The sequence below is a fragment of the Botryllus schlosseri genome, chromosome 10 (assembly GCF_051294905.1).
Source record: "Botryllus schlosseri isolate E-star chromosome 10, Bs_hap1, whole genome shotgun sequence".
NCBI classification, from domain to species: Eukaryota; Metazoa; Chordata; class Ascidiacea; order Stolidobranchia; family Styelidae; genus Botryllus; species Botryllus schlosseri.
Window position 1 is genome coordinate 19,669,597 of NC_137245.1, and position 25,737 is coordinate 19,695,333.

At 41.5% G+C, this 25,737-nt stretch overlaps 3 protein-coding genes across 3 annotated transcripts in view; 2 read left to right on the forward strand and 1 right to left on the reverse strand.

Annotated features, from left to right (window-relative positions):
• The first annotated feature begins 2,497 nt into the window (after window positions 1-2,497).
• On the forward strand, window positions 2,498-9,351 carry LOC145448677 (uncharacterized). The gene is made up of 3 exons (XM_080327148.1): window positions 2,498-2,707; window positions 6,959-7,122; window positions 7,969-9,351. Exons 1-3 carry the CDS (start codon window positions 2,632-2,634, stop codon window positions 8,251-8,253), a joined length of 525 nt encoding a protein of 174 aa, XP_080183274.1. The 5' UTR covers window positions 2,498-2,631; the 3' UTR covers window positions 8,254-9,351.
• Window positions 9,352-14,297: 4,946 nt separating this feature from the next.
• The window catches only part of LOC145447997 (elongator complex protein 1-like), a 43,079-nt gene continuing 31,639 nt past the window's right edge, over window positions 14,298-25,737 (reverse strand). Inside the window, exons 26-28 of the mRNA XM_080326306.1 lie at window positions 24,972-25,099; window positions 15,672-15,914; window positions 14,298-14,554 (exon numbers count right to left, since the gene is read on the reverse strand). Of these exons, the coding sequence (XP_080182432.1) occupies window positions 14,517-14,554; window positions 15,672-15,914; window positions 24,972-25,099 (409 nt within the window). The 3' untranslated portion in view covers window positions 14,298-14,516. The remainder of the gene's footprint in view (window positions 14,555-15,671; window positions 15,915-24,971; window positions 25,100-25,737) is intronic.
• Window positions 19,225-21,391, forward strand: LOC145448005 (coronin-1C-like). The gene has a single exon (XM_080326315.1). The coding sequence runs from the start codon at window positions 19,335-19,337 to the stop codon at window positions 20,757-20,759; it is 1,425 nt and encodes a 474-aa protein (XP_080182441.1). The 5' UTR covers window positions 19,225-19,334; the 3' UTR covers window positions 20,760-21,391.

Here is a 25,737-nt window from a genome sequence, read left to right on the forward strand (position 1 = left end):
ATCGCGTGGATTTGATTTTAATGATACAGTAAACCTGCTATATTTGTTACATCAGAAAACGATATCAATCTCCTTTATTGGTTGGATAAGCGTCATTCGCTGACTACATGTAGTGTATTTCGCTCGTGATGCTGTGTGATTGCGGGTCAATACCACAGCAGAGAGTCACTAAATATTCACAACCGGAATATTGGATATTTCGACCAAACTTTTGTAACAATTATAGCAAGTAAAATTTTTGAGAAGGGGCGTGCTCGTTTTGTGTTGATTTTTTATTCAGCTAGCATCGCATAGAGTGGTTAGCAGTTGAAATGCAATGAATTCGAACCAAAGATGTAATAATGAAGTGAAAATTGTAATATTCACAGTGCAGAACCTATCAAGGTTCTGTTGAGAACGCGAACCTCTAAATTTCCGAGGTTCACATGTGATGGTGTGAACGTGAGGCTCACACCATCCCTATTATGCATCATAGCAAGAACAATGAAGACTTACCAAGTGGAACAGTATTACATCACAGTCATTGCAAATCATGAACCATGACAGTATATTTCAACAACAACAACAACAACAACAACAACACAGCAAGGTGTAGCAAGTGGAACAGTATTACATCACAGTCATTACAAATTATAACTGTTTCAGTATTTTTCAACAAGAAAATTGCGGTATTTGATCTTGAACTGGCTGTAATGTATCGATTCTGCAATCCGGCACTAAAAGAATATAATATAAAAGGACATGTGACAAAAAAGGTGGCATGTGTCGGAAGGCGAGAGAGTTAGCGTAGTAGTGGCGATAAGCGCCGGAAGGCGGCATGGGTTCGATTCCGCGTTGGGTGTTATTCTGGTCCCCTCTCTTCCCCCGCGTCGCTGTTCTTACTGCGACAAAAAAGTTCAGAAAATGTCCCGATGAAAGAGCGTACTCACAAGGAATGGAAAGAGTAAGAAAGAGCCGTGGAATAGAGTCTATAACATTTAAAATGGAGCTGTGAAATCGGGAACTAGGCCGAGGTGGACGCCAGTTTAAGAGGCCGCTACTGCAACCGCAACTGGTCGTTCGGCATCCTCCTGTCTGTTCATTGCATCGCATTGTGTCTTATCGCATTGTTCAGATGAAAATATATTCTGAAAATTATTATTAAAAAGGCGAGATCGATATGTCAGGTCATGGTTCGGTAAACTAGAGGTCTAACTAGTATTGATTGCAATTGCAGAGCAACTTCTGCTATAAACGCTGTAAATTGTGTTGGCGATAGCGTGAAAAGAATTAGGATTTATCGACCGTGAATGTTGCATTGTAACAGAGTTTGGTATTGTGACGCAGCAACCATGCCGTCTGGAAGCAGGTGTGAAGCAGCTCAAACCGCAAGCGTATTGGCCACTCTTGCGCAACCGATTGAGCATTCACACTCTCACTCTCGTGCGCACTTGCTCCTGAGCTTCTCAGACGACATAGTCGCGTTGTAGGGTTGTAGTACCAAACTCCGTTACGATGTAACATTCGCGGCTGATTTTTTGGGGGGTCCGGGACCACGAGCAGAATAAAATTTAGATTTTAGCAATCAGTACCACGATAGCTTTCGATTGATACCCATTTTAACAAATTTAATGCTTGACAAGCCGGTCAAAAATTACCGTCAATTTGCCCTGGATCAAATGGAAAGTGTGACGTGCACCAATTTCGCTGAGCCGAAAGATTTGCTTTTACGTCTACACCATATAAGACACTATGATATTATACGGTACTGTACTCCTAACTTTTCGACTTTCTCATTGTGTCGCCATTGGTGTTCGCTACGCCACATTGAATCGGTGACGTTGTACCATTGCCAAAACTCCCCGATACCCACATTTTGAACCGCCGCTCCTAAATTGACATGTTGGCTCCGGCGCAGGCAGCATGTGATACGTCATCATGATTCGTATAAATACAAAGATTTGCAGAGAAGTCGTTTCGACACCTTCCTATCTTTCATAGTAGGCCTATCGCAGTCTTGTGGTGTATTGAAATGATGAAATTATTAGCAATAAATTGAATTGAATTGAATTGAAGCGTTTTGTTTCGTTTTTCATACTTCTACTTTCCTTGATGTGGATCCGAATATTGATTGCTACCCTATATATACTTTTTGTGATAATTGCGAATTTGGCTCTCGACAATTACTTCTTCCGCAGAACTTGATCACAATATTATGTTGTGGGCTACAATATAGCGTGCCTAATCAAAAGTTCCATTCGCCAGTAAAATGCTAGGAAAATAGGAAACTTGTGCATATGCGGACATCCGCTTCCGCATCTCCATGACTGCTTCATTCTAAACTATCGTTAAAATCCCCTTCTCAGCGGTTCGCATCTCATGTGAGAGTTGTGCTGCTGAGAATGAAACCACAAAAAACTTATCTTAGAATCGACTGCTCCTACATATCACTCTTCAACAATTTCCTCAATTATTACTGCACCGAAGCTTGATGGATAGGAAATTGCAAACCACGAATATAAATTAAACTGCAAGAGATTTTGTCTGCAGTGGTAGAAAGCGCATAGAGCCTGCGTGAATCAGATAGAAATCTGGGTAACAGCTCAGTGGACCCAGCAATTATAAGTTATAGTTACAGGTTTATTTCGCAATATGACTAAAAATGTTTTGATTTTACCTTATCTGTTCTTCACAATAATTATCACTGTGGATGCAACATTCTTGGCAGGTGAGGATGAATTTTTTAGCTGTGTTTATGTCATCGGCGGGATTGTATACAATACGAATTAAGTTTATTGTTGGACCTTACGTGCTCACTCGAATGTTAAACCGCATGAAACTTTTCACGCATTAATTGATAAATCCATTATTTGTTCCCCGTGACGCCAAGTAGGCCTATATCAGTGCATTAATTCGAGACACCGCGAAATTACAATGCAATAAACATATAGGAACGGAGTACTTGGAGTAGTCTTTTAACCAGACACCCACTTTGGCCTTGAAGATGTAAATAAGAGGCATGCACCATGCACACTGCAAACTGAATGCAATGTAACAGAATATAACATAATATGACAAGTGGTGTAAACGAGGTGACCTGTGTCATTAATCGAGGTTGGTATGTCAGATCGTCGTCTAACATAGCACTATATTGACACTTTCCTCGAGAGGCCTTTTTTGAGAGTATATTCGGTATCGGTAGCAACTAGCATTTCGAAAATCGAAGTGCTGGCGTAAATTAATAGTAATAGATATGTGGTCTGCTCACCCGCCGTGACGGTTTCAATGTTACTTGTAATTCCATCGAATTCGTTTCAGATTTCCTTTTGTATGCTAAACCTTTGACAATCGCAAAATCATCGCAGAATCATATAAGAATTCTTCCTTGAAAAATTTACTTTAAGGCTGAACAAATATTCTTCTAATCGACATTTTCGAATTTGTATATGCAATCGTTAGCCGGTCAGCCACGATATACATGCATGGTGTAAATAAATATTCCGGTAGAAGTTGCAAAAAGGCAATGAAGTGGATATTCTCAAATTTTAACCTACGACTAGGATAATGCATTGTCGTTTCAAGAGGGAGCTATAGTTACTGATCGTTACAGTCACTGATCAAAATATAGACAGCACAAGCTGCATTTGTGTCGCAATTACTGAAAAGTTTTGAATTTGCTAATATATAGGAGCATTTAACGTAGATAGTTGGGGTAGCTGTGGGCAATGTGAGCATGCATTTCCCGACGTTGGAAATCTTCAGGAGTCGTAATTCCTTCTGGGTTTGCTGGAGAGGTGAATATTCGTAGAAAAAACCTTTCACACCATTGAATTGAATGTATATAGCCTCCCCGCGAATGATGCTGATGAATATTAAAGAGAAAACGACAGATTCGAAAATTGCTCAAACAGTCTTAGAAATAGGTTACTTTGTCCCGTATAGATATCTCGCCATTATAGTTCAGTGGTTCTCATCCAGGGGTCCGCGAAACCTCCAAATTTGCAACATGGTTGATAACCCAATGTGTACTATTTTTAAATTAGAGAAGTCACGAGGCATAAATTTCGCTTCATAACTGCCAAAACTTCAGGACTTACATAAACAGAATGGCCGTCTGAGATGAACTATTATTCTTCTGTGCAAACTCATTTCAATTGCTATTGCCATATAGCCTACTGATACAGACATATTGTTGCTAAGCGATGTTTTGTTGGGGTTTTAGAAAAATTTGGTTTGCAAGAATCCATTCTCTCCTGTAATATAGCCTACATAACTTCAACTTCACGATGCTATAGATAAAAATGACTAGGCTGTACGTTACATGTTACATTGAAAAAGGTTTTTAAATTTTAGTGCTATATATGTTGCGATCATACCCAACGGTGTCGTCGGAGGCGTTACGCGTTATTATTACATTCGCAACCACCCCTATCTTTGTGGAAATGGCACTCGTTCATATCAAACCAACGGCGCGGATTTTCAAAACACGACTGCGTATTTCAAGAAATGCAGCTACAAAATTCGCTTTGAAATAATAATAATAATATTCCCAATTTATACATAAATAGTATGATGTTATTTTCAATAAAAGCCATTTTGTTGCTGTTTATCACTAACCTAAGTTAATATTTGCACAAGACCGATGACAACTAGTTGTATGATAATTGATCTAAAAATGTGAACTAAAACCCGCCGTCTGCGCCGTAACTTTCCGAATGGTTCCGCGAAGACAAAAAGGTCGAGAACCACTGTTATAGTTAATCGCAGTCTTATCCGTATGATTGTATTTACAACGAATGGTTGTTTAAAACACTTTGTTTAAAACATGTTTTAACAGTGTTTTAAACAAAGGCCTTTTAAGAAAACTTGTGTTTTTTACGTTGTATAATTATGCCGTAATTATGTAAATACTTCACAACAATCATGCTATGAGCCTGTACGGATGATTACCACCCGATATAGCCGACGTATACGATTGGGATGGTTGGGACCCTCGAAATAGTCGGTTCAACAGCTATAGTACGTAGATATAGAACATTGGTACGGAATGAATGTTCTGATGATGATGATGACCACCGACCGTAACAAATGCTGCATGACGATGAAGTCCTGGTTAAATCTATTTTTGGTATGACAGGGGTTGGAAGCCTATTTCGTCAAAGGAGCAAGCTTAACCTTACATTTGCAATTGTGAATGCCAATCCACTATGACGTCACAATTGAGTATTCGTGACTTTATTGCTTGAAATAAAAACAAAACAAAAAACAATAAAAAACCTGTTTTAAACAGGTCATTTTTTTAAACATATTTGTTTTAAATAAACATTTGTTTTAAATGCAACCCTACTTGCGCGTGACAACTTCCAAAATGCGTGATGTATCCCATGATTAAAGGTGCCCAAAATCGGCGTAAACTATATAACCTATATTCAGTTACCGCGATAAATCATAGGTTTCAACCAAGGTTCCGTGGACCCCTTAGGGCAGTGTTTCTTAAATATTTTTACCTAACGCCCCTCTTGACCGCAAACTGGGTATCGAACGCTCCCCTAAAACCCGCCTACTCCCGAAAAAAGAGTTGTTGGGTTCATTGCACTATGCACACCAGTCACTAGATTGTCGCGTCGGGTATATACTTTATGCCGTGATCCAATTTATTGGCAGCCCGATATACGTTATGCACGCTATAGCAGAGTCACATTTTGAACGAAGTCTGGGACAGATACAATCAGTGAGAAGAATCGTACAGGACAATTTCTTGTCCAAATAATCGTACTTCGTTTTGGAGCGATATGGCAGGGGCTTAAAACTTCATCGACCTTGTACGTACGCGTATGAATGTGTGTTAATAACTGCTCTCAACAAGTGTGTCTGAATAATTGGTCAATTCGTTGTTTGATTGATTGTATGGATAGTTGGAAAGCTCACTGTTGCATAACAATGAATACATGCGGATGACGTTAGCGAGGATTTTCGATTGAATGCACCTTGTACGTACAATAATGTACGACAGCGAACGACGTGATTAGTTATTGATAAATATGACTTTGGTGCACAGAGAGTACTACTAATTAACGGATATTCCTAAACAGTTTCCCATTGTCCAATGTCCATACCACCCACAGTTACTCTCGGGCGCGCTCATCTCATCTCAGTGAGTTGCATAATCCTGGGCTTCCCGGTACGGAAAGAGTGTGTTTGTCAGTGAATATAGTGATAAAATGGCCCGCAGTTATGTTAAAAATGGACAATAGTTTTATTGTAAATCGAAGGGGTATAGGCTGCGAGCGCTAAAAAGGTTAAGACACACTCATAATTCTCGTACAATCGATTGCCACGCGGAGATAAGTAGGTTTAATCTATATACTGGAACTACCTATGTTATATCGAGGGACGATTTATTCATGCACTCGCAAAATGCTTTAATTCTATGTTAGAACTTTTTTACTTGGCACAATATAAAAAGCATTGGCTATAGTAGTGAGTAGGCTATAGGGTGCTTGTTTTGCCTCAAAAAACTGTTAAAGTATAGCACCGGAAGCAGTCGAAAATCATAAGTAGGCCTAAGCACTTTGTTACTGGCCGCTCTGGTCCTGAGAGATATTATGTGGTATTTAGGCTAGCCTATTCACATCGACGAACCGAAGACAAGGCTCAGTCCCTATTTATCGTTGGCATTATAGCAAAATATGTTGGAACATGGCAATTGGTCTGATTTACGTCAATATAAGGTTCCTTAGGACCCATCGAAGAGCTGTTATATTTCCTGGATAATTTGCCAAAATCTCTAGTACATGCCTCAGATTGATATGGGATCAACACATTCACGAAATAGGCCATAGGCCAGCAATGTATTCGGCGTCATGCACGCGCTATAGGAAGACCTTTCAGCATGATATCAAGTCCGATTTACAGACCTGCCGACCGCGCCGCCGATCTTGAAACTCATATCAAACGAATTCCCATTCATTTTCAACAGCCAAATACCGAAGTCGACGGACTTATGGCGACTTAAAAATGCAGACAAGGCGATCAGTGACACGGTTGACGAAGAACGGCTCCAGAACTTTGGAATGTTACTGCTTATCGTCGAGTTGCCCTGCGTCTGGTTTTAGAAGATGCAAAGAGAAAGAGTTGTGCATGGTAATGTGACCGAATGGATACAACATATGATATAACACTGTCTGCATGGATGAACATGAACAATGAACATGCAGCATCCACAGCAAGGGTTGCTTCTCAAAAGTATTTCTTCGGCATGTAATTGGATAGGAGGTCAAAGCAGACAGCGTTGCTACTCAAGTAGAAGTAGAAGTAGTGACACGAATTTCTGCTCAGTTACAAGGAAACGTAGGAATTCCCAAGACATGTCAAAAGCACTGTCGAAGAAGAAAATGAAAACTACTGGAGTTAGTTGTTTCAAAAAGTAGATTTGTTGGAGGATGCGCATGATTTTAGCGGGTTATCGAAGGTGGCTATTTGCTGAACTGCAAAAGGTATCCTCGCGACTAGTGTAAAATGATCAATTACCTTACAAAGAGGAATAAGCTTGGAAAATACATTCAGTTAACGTCACGGTCCCTCAAAAAGTGATGCAAACTCATCCCAAATCGACTATTATAAATCAAAAACATATCCATTTGATCAAGTGCGGTGCAAGTGTGAGAAATCTACATAGAGCAGGGTAGCCTACCCTATAAAAGTAGAAGTAATTCGTTACGGACCATCCTGTAGGCTATTATCACAACCCAGACAGGATTTCAACTTACATAATTCCATAAAATTGTGATTAGCATCTTTATCTCAATTCTCCTAGAATAGAATTGATCGAACTCATACAGTGAGACAAAACTTTCTTAGCGAGGTCGACGTAACAAATGCCACCAATTGGTAGCAGATCACGATCGTACACAGTTGATGCTTACAGTGTCAACAACCTGAATTATGAACGGATATCAGATATAAATATAATGTCTTTCAATCGTTCAGGCTTTCGAAATGGGCGGGAAGGTTCGATCAGCTGATTGCGCCTCACCCGATTACTGTCGCGCAACGAAGTGCTGTTCCACGAATCGATGTAATCTGCCTGGAGCGACCGAAACCACGAAGTTCACCAACGAGACTTCTGATGTGACTGCTGTCCTTACGAATGCGGTCACACCAACCACTCTATCCGCTTTCCAATCGACTGCAAAAGGGACATCGCCGAAGAGCGACATTGGTGTTGTTGCTGTATTATTTGGAATTGTTTTTTTGCATAATTTCTATCAATGATGATACAAAATGATTATGGCACCCCGCTGAGATCTACCCGGACCCAATTTCGTAAAACTATTCCGGAAACATGCCCAATCGCCACAGACACGCAAACCATGCTACTATAAACAAAATTACGACTTTATATATTTTTGCCCATTTATGCATGCACGCATTGCACTCGTGTGCGGCTCACTTAGGGTTGCATTTAAAACAAATGGTTGCTTAAAAGACTTTGTTTAAGACATGTTTTAAACCAGTGGTTCTTAACCTTTTCTCCTGCAGCGCCCCCTTTCAAAAATTGCCTGGGTCTGGCGCCCCCAACCACAAAAATAAGGACGGTATAGTTGGAACATGGGGTAAAATTTCCAAGTCCGGTGGGTCTTTTCGGGTTGGGACTTCACTATTGGAAATAGCTTGAATCGTACCAGAAGACCAGTCGACTAATTAAGGCTACGATAATTGTATGTGCTATATTCGGGATCGAATCAATGTTGTTATAACAACCATCGAATACGGGCTCATGCCATCTGCTCGAATAATGAATCAACGAACACCTGAAGAAGGAGCGGAGCTCCGAAAGCTCGTGTAATAAATAAAATTATTACGTTGCAAGTGGACGCTAAATAGGGTGTGAAAGCAACCAAGATCCTAATATTATCTATATCGTCTGCTATCGGTTCAAAGAATTATTCGAATAATGAATGTATTCCAAAGAAACACAACCCATTCCATTCCATAAAACGTTCATGTATAAGGTTGCGGGTCACAACACTAAACATTATCATCCTTTATGATACTATGAAGAAATATTCTGAAGATTCAATTTTGTAGATCTCCAATATAATTATATTTAGGTAATCATTTTGACCCAAAAGATTCAAAGCATCTTCATTGTACAAAGGGCCCTCACTCATAAAAGTGGTTCTGTGGCTTTTTCTTCGATTTCGACGCGCAGTTCGCTGCGGGATAAAATACCTTGTTCGAAACATTTTGTGGAAAACAACCCGAGGTAGCACGATGGGAGTATTTTAACGGGAAGCTGGCGATCCAGAAATGCTCTCAATTTATTTTGTATGCATTATAATAAACCACTGCATACATGAAAACATGTTATTAACATCGTCAGCATATATTTCGCGCGTAACGGGACGAAGAATTACGAGATTTGACAGATTTTGTGGAATGTTAATAAGAGTCCCCCGCTGGGCCCTGAGCCCAGCGCCCCCATTTCGCCCGCCGAACGTTTCCGCCCCCTTCAAAATCTAAATTGCCCCCTGGAGGGCGCTGGCGACAAGGTTAAGAAACACCGCTTTCAACAGTGTTTTAAACAAAGGCCTATTGAAAAAATCAAAATTGTGTTTTTTAAGTAGTAAAATCATTCCACAATTGTGTGAATACTTCTCCAAAAACATGTCGCATGAGCGTACGGACAATTACCACCCGATATAGCCGATGCCCGATGTCTAACGATATGGGATGGTTGCAACCCTCAAAATATTCGGTTCAACGGGTAGCCTATTTCGTCAAAGGAGCTATATATTTTCAATTGTCAATTTCAAACCACTTTGACGTCACAATTGTATATTCGTGACGTCATGTATTAAAAAAATAACAATAAAAACATGTTTTAAATAGGGGCCTTGTATTAAACATGTTTTTTTCAATTGATTTTTGTTAAAATGCAACCTTGGTCCACCGTTTTACAAGATCCAGACCCTCGTTACACTTGAAACGATTTGCATATTTGAACGATTTGCATATTAGGCCCGAGGCTACTGTGTCATCCAAATGATCCGATTAAACACGAATTGAGGTGTATGATGCATTGAGTCGACACAATGAGAAATAGGGACCAAAATGTTGTGAGGTTAACATGGTGATGCCAGTTGAGGCGTATAGTGATCAACACCGAAGGCAGAGTTAGTCAGAAACTAAGTAGTCTACTAGGCCTACTATCTTTTCGAAGAACTTAAGTAGGCTTTGCTTATAGGCCTACCTGCAATATTCACTACGGTATGTTTTTAATTTTGACACTTTGAATTACGAACAATAGAAAGTAGTTTTATTACATCAGTTTTATATGTGAAATCGTCATAATGGCGTGCGATATAGCCATCACAGTAATGGGTGAATATATTTTCGAATATCGCACCTGTTCGTAACGTCATTTTAGTCATTTTGCGTTAGTCGTGAACATGCAATTTCAAAAGTATATGCCAACAGACTCGGACAACTTTGTGAAACGTTTCTATATACTCCAATTTTAATTCCAATCTGATATCTGGTTTTCCTGAAAATACTCCAAAAAAACTGCATGTATAGCCTGAAACTATAGAAATTAAACATGGAACAGAAACGACCGATTTTGCAGCTTCGTTCCGCTTCGCCGGGGCTGGAGTGGAGAATCGTTTTACGTAAGCGACTGTAGGATTTCTGGCAATCCAAAAGCTATCTTCCCGAGCGCAGAAATTATTGAATCTGGTCTTGATCGAAAGCTACTATTGCACTGATTCCGAAAATATAAAGTAAAATAATTATCAGGCACTGATCCACCTAGAATCCGTCCTCCAATCTGAAATATCGGCATTGTTCGAACAATCGGAGAGTCGCAACGGTTCATTGTTATGGTCATTGTGTGGAACAGTATCCCGCCGGCCATCCGACAGTCGACGAGCATGTCCACATTCAAGTCGAAATACAAGCAATTACTACTAAATAAATACAGTCCATCCTCAAGATTACCGGACCACGACTGACCTATCGATCTCGCTTCCCATGACATGCCGCCCTATTTCTTGTCGCTTTCTTTTTCTATACTGTATTTTTTACTTTCATTCAGTGTGCATGCCTCCTCTTTACTACGCCTAGGCCAAGGTGGGTGTCCGATTCCATTGACAAATCCAAGTCGCTTCGACATCTTCCTGTCTATTCATTGTATCGCATTTTTTGTGGTGTATTGAACTGATAAAATTGCTAATAAACCAATGATGATGATGATGTGTTGCGGTTACCCGATTGTTCTAAACAATGCCGATATTTCAGACTTGGAGGACAGATTCTAGGTGGATCAGTGCCTGATCAATATTTTAATGTATATTTTCGGAATCGGTACAACAGTAGCTGTCGATCAAGACCAGATTCAATAATTTCTGCGCTCGGGAAGATGGCTTTTGGATTGCCAGAAATCCTACAGTCGCTTACGCAAAACGATTCTCCACTCCAGCCCCGGCGAAGCGGAACGAAGCTGCAAAATCGGTCGTTGCCGTTCCATGTTTAATTTCTATACTGAAACGAAGTAAGCTTGGTGTGTATAGGCATTTGTCGTTTCCACGATTACGAGAATGAAATTTGATTTGATATGAACTGAGCTTGTAATTTTTGTTTTTACAAATTCAGTAGTTCAATTTCTAATCGAACTTGGAGTAAAATGCATATTTTACATGTATAGCTATAATTTTTATTTTAAATAATCTAATTTGCCAAAGCAAAAATTTTGTAATTTTCCATCTTTGGCCGCACAGCAATTAACTGCCGAAAGTATACGAATCCTCGACCATATTTACGTTTCGAAACTTCTTAATCGGGTTCTTTTAATCCCTTTCGTTTTTACTTACACTTGAAGTAGTTTTGACACGTCTTGAAAATAGCAATCTCTACTTGCAATTGAATAGAAATTTATGAAGTTATTACTATAATTCTACAGGCAGTGTTGCCGTCGACATGGATGAAAAACTAAAGACTGTTAGATCAAAACCGCGATGTCAGTAAACTGATGACAACAAAAAACAGTTTATCACTTTCGCTCAGTCCGAATGTCACCTATCCACTGTCTTTTGGTAAACTGATGGCTAGGATAAAGAAAGGTCATCACGGCCAGTCTTGATCACGGCCTTATACGGACAAAATGACATATGGACAAGTTCTTAGAAATTAGTGCGGCATGTCAACCCTGTCTGCATAAGTAATGTAGGTGACTTAGGGTTACATTTATAACGAACGGTGTTTTAGAGCACTTTATTTAAAATATGTTTTTAACATTGTTTAAAGCAAATGTATTTTAAATAAATACAATTCAATGTATAATTATGCCACAATTGCGTAAATACTTTCGAAGAAACAAGTAGCTCACATGTAGCCTACGGACGATTTGCACCCATTATAGTCGACGTATATAGGCCTACCTACGATGTGGAGTGACGAAATCTTCGTCGGTTCAAGAGTGTTATAGCAAGTAGATATAGGTCATTGGTACGGAAAGGGTGTTATGATGAGGAGGAGGATGACCGCCGACCGTAAAAATGCTGCATTACGATGTAGTCCGGTCAAAGATATTTTTGGTCTGTTTACGATAGTGCATGATCGGAAGTCGTTTTCGTCATATTATTTACCCTATATTTTTAATTGTCAATGTCAAGTCACTGTAACGTCAAAATTAAAGAGTCGTGACGTCATGGCTCTAAAAACATGTTTTAAACAAATTCAACCCTAAGGTGACTACTTTTGACCACCCCTGATAAACTGACACCGCCCTGTTCAAGATGGGGACATCTCTTGTCGCGTGGTCCACTTCACCAATTGAAGACTGATCCACAAATGCTACCTTAATTTAAAACCAAACACGGTCAACTCTCTAACCATAGGCGATTAGGCTCTCTGCGAGAAATGATGTCAGTGAGCGCTGCGAACGACATAGGCCTACTTTGTTAACAGAGTTTTCACGCCTATGCATTCCTCTGGCAACACGACATTGTGTTGCACGCCTCTACCTGCCATTGCTCGTTCACTGCGAAACAAAGACGGCTAGTAACAGTACTAATACTTTTTCGGTAAACTCAAGTAGGTTTCACCTACTTGCATTACTAACTCAAGTGGTCATTTTAGACTACTTCTTGCCTACGCAGACGACCTAGCCTTGCTTGCTCCGAACACCGAATCGGCACAGCGCCTCATTAACCAGCTAGCGTCCGCCGCCGGTCTTGCTGGCCTCCAGATCAACGCCAAGAAGACTGAGGTTCTGGCCATACCAGCTCTACCGGAGAACGCGACACCAATTCAACTGGGAAAAATCGATCTCAAGTATGTAACGAGTTTTGTATACCTCGGTATTGACGTCACTGACTCTGAAAAGGCGCTTAAGGCGAGGCGACCAAAGGCCTGGGGCGTGGCAAGACGGCTACATAGCCTCTTCCATTGAAGTGCCTCAACCTAGCTCAAGACCCGTATCTTCCGTGCCACTGTCGAGCAGGTTCTTCTCTACGGAATAGAGGCACTCACGCTGACAGAGAAGCTGGCTAAGACGCTCAACGCTAACCACGATACGCACTCCTCCGCTATGCACGCGGCATTCACCATCCGAAGCATATATCCACGAATGCATTGCGAGAACTCACAGGAACGGTCCCATGCCGTCTACTGGCAGCTGAACGACGTTTCCGCCCAATCGGCCATCTAGTGCGGCATCAAGACGAGCAACCAGCCGCCGCCATCATCAATCACATTCCCGCCTAGCCATGGCGCAGAGGTGGCTGGAATCGGAAAACATGGCGCTCGACAATGGAGACTGATCTAGCTCAACGCGGGCTGTCGCTTGAAGACGCCCACGACTGCCTACGTTGGAGACGCCTAACACGAGCCCAAAACTGATTATCTCGATGTTCTTTTGTTTCCTGTTTTCTTTTGCCCTTTTTATTTTATCTAATTGAAAAGTCGATATATATATATTCCAGCACCACGTAACAGATATTGTTTTTGTCAAAATTACTTACTTTATTCGCCTCTGATTTTGTAAAGTAGAGTGTAATTCCGGGTTACGTTTGAATCCCTTTTTAGGAGAGAAATTGTCATGAAAACTGCGTGAAGCCGAGCCCACATCAGGGCATCCGAAACACAACACTTGAGTGGCTTCTATATCTTCAATATCTAATCGAAATTGACACTTCTGCACTTGAGTAGCAACTTCGACTATATCCCTGCTGTTAAATCGTTCACCTATCTCTCAGACGGCTGCTATGGCACAATCGCTTACTCCGGCAAACTATGTCGCTACCATCAAGACACACTTCAGGGAGGCATATAGCTGTAATTCCGGCATGTGAAGTCACGAACCAGACATTTCGCAATGACAGCGATGACGTTACAAGCTTACAACACCTGAACAAATTCACAACAACGCTAAAGGTTCATCCATCCGCCGCTGGTTTGACAGAGCCACACAATTTTCGGGGCTGTTTCCCAACTCTTGACCGTCCAAACTCATCCCGATAACTCTTCAAACGCTGTTACGCATCAAACTTGGGAGGTATGAAAATGCTCAAGTCTGAAAAGAAGTACAATCGATATTATTCGATACTAGATTACAATGTTTTATGCGGCGGCAATTATTGCGTTCCACTGCATGCTGCAACGCGAATGGGAAGCAAGTTAAAGACCGACCGAGGTCGAATCCAGAGTCTCATCGTAAGGGTTACAGGTTTATCTAAAACCCTGCAATGAATGTGGGTCGCGCTATCAGTCGACAGCTCAGCAATCAAAATCGACCTTATGCAAAACGACAATAGATGTCGAAACACCGTGAATGCGTAACACCAAAATTGTATATTTTGCCGGGTAAAGAAGTCTATGACAGGAGATCTATTTCTCGCGAGTATACGGTGAGCAATGAGCACTCATAGTAGCGATGCGGGCCCATCTCCAGTGCCTCAACATGCTAGTGCCCAAGTAATGTTCCCTCTAAGTATTGACGAGTCTGCGCATACTCGCCAACACACTGCGCAGACCCTTGGACAACAGTGCGTAACGACTAAAAAGAAGAAAAAGAAGTCATCACTTGGGATATTTTGTGCAGTGCGGAATTTGGATTTTCTGTGCGCAGAGACCGTGTCATCACTGCGCATTTGCGCACGTGCGCAGCTTGTAGGGAACATTGCGCCCAACTACCCGCAAGGCGTGATAACTGCGGACGTAAATAGTATACGTCCTGTGGAATCAAACCAAGATCAAGTCAGGAGTAAGTGGTGTTGAATGTATAGGAAAATTCCCATATTCGTAATTTTTGTATGCATACATTGCATAGATTAGTGATTCACACTAGCCCCAAGGTTTCGCTAGAAGTCAAGACAGACATCGATTTGCAGCAAATGTCCATTATTATCTCCTTGTTTTTTGTTAAAATCATGTCTCAATGGTTTTGTCCTTTTAACGCTTCTGTTGATGCTGCGTTCATTTCGTACACCAGCATTGAAATGTAAGGCTTGCAGATGAGAGTAACTGTTCCCCGTGTTACTAAACGTGAATAACCACTGTGATAGATATGGAGATGAAAGGCGTCACGGATCCATGACGTCACGTTCACCCTCAAATTAAAAAAAAATCATAATCAAATCAAAAAATTCATCCTGGATAGCCATACACGCTGATAACGCGGAAGCACTAACCGGAAAACATCGGGTTCGAGTCCTCCACCGCGCTCGGCTTGCTTTGCATTGCGGCTACAATACTGTTTGCGGTCGACTCGGGACCGGTGGCACGCTGATCGTTGCTAAACATCGCGTCGCACCAAATTGTGGGCAACAACTGTGCAATCAGAGCCCGTACGTCACGATGGAGCGACAGAAGCCCCGCGGAAAAGTCGTCAAAGCGCAGCAGTCGGAGATGGGACGCTAGAACGGCGACTTCGTCTGTTAAAAAATGAGAATAAGTTTATATATAATGAGGGCGTTCAAAATAAGGTATCAACTAACGCCGCACTACTCACGGATGCGCAATATTAAGTGGTGGAGCTTGGGCAATATAGAGAATATACCAACATCACTATTCCTCAATAGCTGATACGGCTTCAGCTATATGGTAATAACACTCCATGGAGGAAGAATGAGCTCATATGAATGGGGGCACTGCCTTGACGTGTAATAGACTTGGGGCGACTAACGACTTGGGGCTTCCCAACAAGATCAAGCTTACTATAGGACAGGGCTGGCTATTTCTCCAGTCGGCGGGCCAGATATAGGAAAATTAAGTACTTGGCGGGCCGGATTGCTGAAATGATACATTATTCGCCAATTCACCCTCAATCATATTAAACAAGTAATAAATCGTATTTAAGGCCCTAAGGTGCTGCTACGGAATGCAGAATTTAAAATTGCGATATTTCATAAACAATTGAGCCTAGATTCTCAAAAATTGGTGTGTAGATATAATGGTTGTGAATATCACAGGAGAGAATGGATTTTTCCAAACATTTCGAAGTCACCGTGATTGACCTTACTAATCCAAACATTTTTTCAACAATCCCCAACAGAACAACTCTAAACAGCAAAATGTTTGTATCAGTAGGCTACATTGGCAATTTCACAATTAATATGAGTCTGCACGGTAGGATATTTCATCTCGGGTGGCCATTCTGTTGATGTGAGCTCTGGAGTTTATGTAATGAAGCGAACCTGCCTCGTGATTTTTCGAATTCAATGTAATACAAATTAGGTTATCAACTATTTTGAGGCTTCGCGGACCCCCGGTTGAGAACCGGTGTAAGTCACAAAGCTCCGAGTCACAAGTCATTCTCACTTTTACGGTTTTGACTCGAGCCAAGTCGAGTCATTTTCAATTGACCACCGAGTCAAGTCCGAGTCCAAGTCATCGAGCAGAGGTTCGAGTCCGAGTCATTGTATTATGACTCGAGTCCGAGTCCAAGTCATTGTGTTGACTGCTCAGTTTCCAGTAAAAGTCTTGTTAAAGCCACTCTTATAACTCTGTTTGGTGATATCGAATGGTTCGCATTTATAATATACTATTTTTCCTCACTTTTAACAGTTTCTGGTCGCATTGTCAAGTACCAGTACCAATAGACGTAATCGCAATAGGGTGGTTACTTTACTGTTCTTCGAAATTACAATGAAATGTTGGTCTTGGCTGGCTGAATCTCGAGTCATGTGACTTGGTTCGAGTCATGCGCAATGACTCGAGTTCAAGTCGAGTCAATACACAAATTGACTCGAGTCGAGACATTTTCGTATTTTGAGAAAATGACTCGAGTCAAGTCGAGTCATCAAAAAATCGTGACTCGAGTCATTACAACCCCGCGCTGTAGTAAGCGAACAGTGGGGAATCCCGGCAGACTGGAGCGGCGGGTCACATTATCATGTAAGACGGGCCGGACAAAATCCCGTCGCAGACCGGATGTTTCCCGTCCCTGCTATAGGAGATAGTTTTTTCTAGCAAGCACCATGTCTAGCTAACCGCACTATCTATTCTTTAGCCGCTGAAAAGTGTTTGTCAGGTATCGTGCGCCGCTCATGGTTAAAAATAGAATGAAAGTGATGAAAATAATATTTTTTTGTTGCATATATATTTATTTGATATTGTCTCTATTGTGGTAACTATGCCCGTCGCCCATCTTAGAGAGCACAGCGTTGTGCGTGGTTGTTAATTTATGTCGCCCATGTTCTATCGATATTGAATTCATGCGGCCCGCGGCCTGTGCGAAATTCGAAAAGTGGCTCACGACCCGTTTCGAGTTGGCGATCTCTGACCTGCTGCATATTCAATTCCATAAAAAAGAGAAATAGGACAAATAAAGTGATGTCCGAAACGAGTGGAAAGAACCTTCACGCGGATGATTGAATAATCTTTTCCGTGGTGTGAACGTGAACCATGCGATGTTTTTGATTAAACTGAACAGTAGGCATATGTTGCTATACTCATTCGTTAATTTGCAGCGGTACCGACTCTGTGACCGTCGTAGAATCAGGATTCAGGATGTGTCCCAAACCAGAATTTGATTCGAGCACTAAAACTAGCGCAAATTTCACGTTGTCGATTGGTCGAGCGGTCAATCGATACAATCTGAGACCGAAATATAATCTGCAGTTGAACACAAACCAAAAGTCCGACCCAACATACATATTTGCTAGGTGGGCGAATCGCTTTGGGTATGATATGCTCTCGGATGCAAATAGGCTACGTCACTCAGACTCATTGCAGCATGACGAACAATCAAAGTTTTGCGATTGCAAACACCGAAATGATTTTGCGATTCCAACGTAATCGCGCCATTCATATTGTAGAGTTGCACCGGATCCGTGACGCACGATTTGATTACCTTTACCATCCACGCATTTTACCACTCTCTACGCCCTCGATAAATAAAAAAAGATACTCAGCCGCTCCGACGTTTCTTTATTTCGAAGAGCGGAAAGGCGTGTGACGCAATTTCGAGCGTCGTACCTTCAGCGCGACTGTGCGAATATAGCAGACAGCGAACCGAAAGCGATAACCTACCAGGAACACCGGTGATTTTCTATGCGCAAACAATGCCGATTAAACAGTATTCACGCAGGCTGCCAAGTTTATTTACTAGCAAGTACAAATTATCCAGTGTTACGGAACTCATTAACGCAATATGTCTGACGCCATTATCTTGAATGCCAGCACTTCCTATTATGGTATTGATAGTCAGACGAACGCCGGTAGGCGTTTCAGTCAGCTTGGCACTTAGCAATGGGAGCAATCGCTTATGAAGTTGTTCGGCTTGGAATGGTGTATTGCTTGGGGTACTGCGGAAGCAACTCGTACGATATCATTTTAGATCCGTCTAGGCGTGGTGGCAATATTTGATACGCTTCACTAGACTCGAAAGAAATGTCCAGGAATACCGTGCAAAGCAGAGATGTATAAAGCAGTTAGGCGACTTAACGTTTAGCAACGCGCCATACTTGTATGCTGATGGTAGTCCAGACACGGTAGTTCAGAGTTCGCACAATCAGCGTTTTAAGTGGATTGGCCACGCCTATGCGTAAAACCAGTCCGTATGAACATAGCCCTAGGTCAATTCAAAACGGGTTGCCTCGTGTCTTCTTAGTGGTGCAACTTGATTATCTTATCTTTACGATTACCAACAGTGCCTGAAAATGACATATACTTGTTGTTGTTGCTGAGCATCACTATGATATGGGATCCGAATAGCTGTGAGCCCTTATTACACTTTGCATATCAATATTTTGCAGTGGCAAGAACTCTGCCATAACATGTCTGATTTTCAAAAGGTATATTTGCAATAAATTACTAGTGCTAGTTATTGGTTCATCGAGACAACGCCAATCATGTCCTTCGTGAGATCAAGCAAATTTCGTCACATTTTCGGGACAGCGGCAAAGACCGACCTTTGCTATAATGGCATTAAAACCTCTGGGCTTGGAGATACTAATTGCGCTGTCAGTGAAAAGTTCCTCGCGATACTAAAAGACAAAAAAATTTTCATCATCCCACTGGAAAAAGTAGGAAGATGCGAAGAGAATGTCATGCTGTTCCTCGATTGTAAAGAAAAAGTGCTGGATGTTCAGTGGTCGCCGTTTAACGATTGTCTACTTGCGAGCGCTGATGAAGCTGGGGACATATTAGTTTGGTTGATTCCTGAAGGTGGTCTAACGGAGTCTATATCTGCCGACGATGCTCATTACCAACTCAAAGACAAACACACAAGGAAAGTAACTTCGATTCAATGGCATCCTTCGGCTGACTACATAATCGCAGCTTGTGGGTACGAAGAATTTGCTACTGTATGGAATTGCTTGACTCCGTCTGAGCCGATTGCCGAGATTACCGTGGGTGCTGCGCCGAATAATTTAGCTTGGAATATAGATGGCAGCAAGCTTGGCATTACCACGAAGGTCAACAGAAACATGGGCTTGATCGTGGCAGATCCGAGGTCTGGCGAAGTCCTGAAACGGAATGACGAGATCTACTCCGGAATGAAGCCTGCCAAACTTGTGTTCCTGAACAACGGAGATCTCATGACGATTGGGTGCGATCGCACCGCTAACCGGTCTATCTTCATCTGGGACAAAGACAGCCTCGAGGAGAAAAACGAGCTCGAGTTGGATAGCGGAAGCGCAGCCGTGAATGCATACTACGACAGAGACTTGTGCATATTGTATTTGTACGGAAAGGGAGAATCTACCGTCAAATACTACGAGGTCGATGAAAAGAAGGCCGAGATATTCTATTTGTCCGCCTACTCGTCGTCAGACAGTCAAAAGGGTGGCTGCTTCTTACCGAAAAGATGCGTAAACACGGCCACCACCGAGATCGCGAGGTTCTATAAACTCGGGCTCGCCAAATGCGAGCCTGTCAGTTTAGTAGTGCCGAGAAAATCCGACCACTTTCAGACCGATCTCTACCCCGCGACCGCATCGTCTGAACCAGCGTTGACGCCTGAAGAGTGGCTCGGAGGAGCTAACAAGCCTCCAAAGACCGTCGCGTTCGAAGCCGGCTCGTCTTCCAAACGAGGTGAGGCAAAACCAGTCAGTAAGCCGGCGACGACGGTGCGTAAACCCGTGCCAAAAGCATCCGCGGCGCACGCTTCCGCGCCAGCCAACAACGGAGTGCCCGAAGGGGTCGATTTGAACGAACTCGTCGAAGACATGCGGAAGGTTAAGGCGACAGTGCGCAAACTCAACAAGCGCGTGGCGACGTTGGAAGGCATGCTGGAACAGAAGGGCGGTGACGCTTGTGAGGAGGAGGAATAACTATAGACTGGCTGTTGCGAAAGTAAAAATCAAATTCTTGTGACGCAGGTTGCAAATTTTCCTTGTTGTAGAGCATTGATCAAACTGATTGACGGCCATTTGAGAATCCGATTCCGACACGAAAGCGTTCTCGAAATCATACGAATGCAGTAAATACATAGAAAAATTATATCGAGACACTAAACTCTCTGCTTGTTGTGGCGTTGAAAATATTGTTCGAACCCCTCGATTTTGATCGCATACGGATTTTACACAGGGGGGTGGGGCTGGCCCGTATCTTCGTCTAGCTTTTTTCATGGTGCCAGTATCGACAAGAAACATTCCTTCACAATTAGAAGCTAAAGTTCAGTGAAAGTTCTGCTTTACTTCACGAATCTGTGATGCACGCACTTGCTACTTTGATGTAATCTGTAAAGACTGCGTTATAGCAATATTTCTTTGTGCCTGCGACGCGTGGTATCTATATTCGGAACAATCTACATCAAGTGCCTGCTGACCATGGAATGTGACAAAAGGCAAACCACACTGCTCAAATCGCAATGTACTACTTGCTTTTTTGTCTAGGCCTAAAATGTGTTTATGTATCCATATTTTGATATTATTCAAGGACTAATAACAAGATTTAAGAACCATGTGAAGTTTCATTATTTTCCGCCACTTACAACCAGAATGCAATCTTCTTACTGCGGGCAATTCTTAATACATCCATGAGCGTGAACAATTAGTTTACTGACACAGGAAGCGTCTAGTCATGAGCGTCAGTCTCCATTTAACTTCCGAACAATTCTGACTCATCGAATGGGCATAGTGTAGCAGAAAACTGCGCAATCCTAGACTTGGATGTACTCCAGGCTGTGTGGCGATTTCGCATATCAGGCTAGTGGATAGTAGTGACTACTGACTATATTAGGTGATGCGTGTTGTAGTAACACCGTCACTAGTACCTAGCTAGTACAATAACGTTAGCTCAGCAAATATTTCCTTTTTGCATTGAAAATACCCACAGTGCTTACCAGCCTTATAAGTCAATTTGTTGAACAAATGTTGACTTCATGAACCTAACGCTTTAATCGGTGTATATTTATAAATGACAACATAATGAATGTAAGTTATGTGATCATGATAAACTTTCTAACTTGAAGCCTTCAACTTGGATTTGGTAACTTTCTTCAACAGAATCACCAACAGCTGTACTTCCTGCCTGTGCAATACAATGCATCAATTTAAATTTTCAAAGGCTACTGGCTATCTTTAATAAATCAATGGCTGAGCCTGAGAGTGTGGTAGGAAGGGATATTTCTTCATGCTTTGGTCAGATTAAACCAGCTTCATTGGGAGACCAACTTGGTGTGTCTCGATGGATCTCAAAATGCCATTAAAGCTTACGCTTGTTTCCCCACTGAAAATATACCTGATATAAAGCCAGAGGAAGTCATTAGTTGAATTCATACTTTGTTACATCTCGTGGGTCAGATTCCATCCTCATGTAGCATTCTAAACAGTCCTGCTCAGGATTATAAAAAAATTGATTGTTACTATAAAAATCACCTTAGCCGACAGCAGCATGAGGCAGTTATTTGTAATCGTAGGACTAGTGGTGGTAATTGAAATTACATACTTTTGCACATATACAGGTAATCGATAGCTTTTTATATGGACCATTACTTAGTTTTACCAGGACTGTGACACAAGCTGAACAAGGAATGGTGCATAGTATCAATGGAAATGTCGGATTTGTTTAATCACACTAATCATTATATTAGCTGTGCTCATCAATTGCATCATAACTAATTATCCGCAGTTGTCCATATTATACATATTCACTGTGAGAGAAAACCAACACTCTGCCATATTTCTGGTCACCAACAGGCAATGCTAGCTGCTTGTATTGAAACAAAGACAATATTGCATGTAGTCAAGTAGACCTTTGGTCATGCTTGCCAGGTAAACGCAGTTCAAACATCCCTGCTACACAGGTAGAATGCAAACCGCACAAATGATCTTTATCACAGATTACAATAAACATTCAGGATTTAGAAATCTTATCTGAGAATTGTATGATTTGTCATGGCAGAATTTTATACTCGTTTTGTCTCATTCTACGTTATTACTGGTAGCGTCACCAATAGTTGATTCGCTATTCTTAGTGAAAATTTGAATGCGCCGTCAGCCACCTGTTTATGTTGTGTTAGCATGGGTTATAGCTGGAACAGCAAATTATAGCTCAATGGTTAGAGCAATCTGCAGGCTGTCACTGTCATGTCTCATGGAGGTCACTAACCAGCAAACTCAGTTCCAGTGCCGGTCCCACGGGTGGGTTGCATCAGGAATGTCAGGCAGTGTAAAACTTCAGCCAATAATCGTATCACTAATTGGCTGTCACGACCCCTACATGGCAAAAGCCGAATGACAAATAAGAAACGGCTAGAACTAAAAAGAATGGTGAGGGTAGAAAACTATCAGCGATGAGCTGTGCAACTGATATATTCTAACACAGCAAGAAAATGATTTCACGATTTTGAAAAAAATCGTTCTTATGGTGCAATCTAATCTTAATCTTCATACTGTCATCGAACATGCGTTCTTGTCAAGGAAGTAAAATAATGTACCTGCTGTCATTACAGTGCGCTTCTATCCAATTGTCATTGACTACAGTAATGCAAGATTCCGCTGCAATCGTAATTGTGCACATAAAACTTGTAGTATAATCAATGACATTGATTCAGCAGGCGAACCGCCATACGTCTGCATGATAGCGAGTAGTTTTGGTACACTACTTCCAATTGAGTGCTTCAGTCATCGTAATGACCGGTCACACGTAAAACAAGGCTTTCCAGTCAAGTTACTTTCCAGTAAAAAGAATTAAGAGAAAAATCTCATGAATGCAGTTTGTACAACAACTTGGTGATGTTTTGAAGTAATGAAATTATATGAGTAAACATGAACTTGTATTGTATTAACAAATGGGGTGGGTACCTGCAGTTACGCATATACATTTCAAGAGATCGATAGATCCAAGAACAGATCATGCCTGGAAAATTAACTGCGTCTTTCCCGTAACCGAGTCAGCAACATGTAGGATTGCTTTGGAAGTGGCGGTGCTGTGAATCACACGTAATGCTGCACTGGTGCGCAGACCAAAATCGCTAATTTGAAAACGTGAGATAAACATTACTCTATTCTACCTTGACTTGTGAACCTGAATCATGAGCCAAGTAGATGATACCGTCAGTGTAGTGATTCAATACCACTATGCATGGCACTATACACATCTGTATCTATTACTATTAAAACTACGTTCAAATCCACCTTGTTCAATATATATCAAACGATTCTTTTCCATGCTCTCAAACGGCTAGATAGGATTAGTGATAAAACAGGAAGTAAAAACATTCAAGAAATCCAATATCACTACATGTGCTGCACGGTGGTATGCGGAGTATCCCACCTCAAGTTGAGATATCGTGCAATTATTTGAAATAAAAATATTTTTCCACCATTCCAATGCCTTATTTTTACTTCAAAACACCCACATTTACTGACCGTCAACCCTGATGAGAGTCCGTTGAAAAGCTTAGGGCGAATAAACGCACCAGTAACAACCACTTACGTTCCATACACTTCAGATTATATAAATAAACAAAATCCAGTTTTTGGACTTGACTTCATCACTTTTGAGTGAAACGTCATAGCAAACGCACCGAATAGCAACTGTATCACGGCGACTAAATATATTGCACATATTAGAGTCGCTGTCATTAGTCACTATAGGTTAGCAGCAAAGCTTCCAGAGGTGATCGTGGTCAATGTAGCCATCATTGATACTGAAGTAGAAGTATCGTTTACTGTAAGTACAAGTAGTAATATCCAAGTAATTAAGAAAGTAAGTATTCTAGACCTAGTGTTGCCTATAAAACACTAGAAGTACCTTTTTGCTACCCCGTGCGATTCCGAGCATAGCCACCTCTGATTAATTGCAAAAACCTAATCTATCAATCCACTTCTCAAAATTACTTCCTTGAGTACTCTCACACCACCATTTCAGGTAAAGTAGTTTTGACATGTCTTGGAAATCGTTACGGTACTTCTACTTGTAATTCACACGGAATTTACGACATTACTTTTACCGGGGTACCAACCGATCCAAGAGATGCGTTTCTCTGCAACACCCAAGTCCCATTCGTGATCACCTCTCTCACAACACTGCCTTACCTGACATGTTGTCTACCGCGACGATCGCAGACTTCAGAGCGTGCAGGAGAGCGACATCTTCAAATTTACTTCCTTCTTTCAAGGAGTACAGTTTCTTCTCTTTTTTCCTACGGCTTTTAGAAGTACGGCTGTGAGTTGTATCACAAATATAAGTCAAGGAGCTTCTTGGAGGTACAGAACTTCAATATGCAATTGCATAGTATATTCATATTGAAATGAACCCGGATATCTTCGGCTGACACTCGCCAGGGGTAATCGTCAGCAGCCAGTAGAAAATAGGAAAGAACATTGTATATCAACAATCGTATCACAAAATATGACGTCACCAGCATGGAATGAGATCTCAAATAAGAGAGTGTTCAGTGTACGATTTTAAGATGGTACACGAACTCCTTTTGTGCACAGAGCGTTCTAGGCCATAAATTCTGCCATTGGCAAACATCTGTTGGATAATCCCGCTTGTGCGAAAAATTATCGAGATGACAGATTTTGCGTCATCGGAAGGGGCCTTGGAGTCGACCTTTATTAAAATACATCAGCCCAAGCTTTGTCTACAAAAGAAGTTTCTGTACCATCTTAAAATAGTACATTGAACCTTTGAACGCTCTCTTATTTTGTGATACAATTGTTGATATACAATGTTCTTTCCAATTCTCTACTAGTTGCTGACGATTACCCCTGACGAGTGATAGCCGAAAATATTCAGTTTAGTTTCAATATAAATATACTATTCATATATAAGTTAGTCCGACAGGAAAGTGCATGC

What these genes read in the sequence shown, in the direction of transcription:
- LOC145448677 (XM_080327148.1), top strand. Translation starts at nt 2,632, where the DNA reads ATGACTAAAAATGTTTTGATTTTACCTTATCTGTTCTTCACAATAATT. An exon ending in GGATGCAACATTCTTGGCAG is followed by an intron (nt 2,708 to 6,958) that starts GTGAGGATGAAT and finishes CATTTTCAACAG; the next exon opens with CCAAATACCGAAGTCGACGG. An exon ending in AAGAGAAAGAGTTGTGCATG is followed by an intron (nt 7,123 to 7,968) that starts GTAATGTGACCG and finishes TCAATCGTTCAG; the next exon opens with GCTTTCGAAATGGGCGGGAA.
- LOC145448005 (XM_080326315.1), top strand. Translation starts at nt 19,335, where the DNA reads ATGTCCTTCGTGAGATCAAGCAAATTTCGTCACATTTTCGGGACAGCG.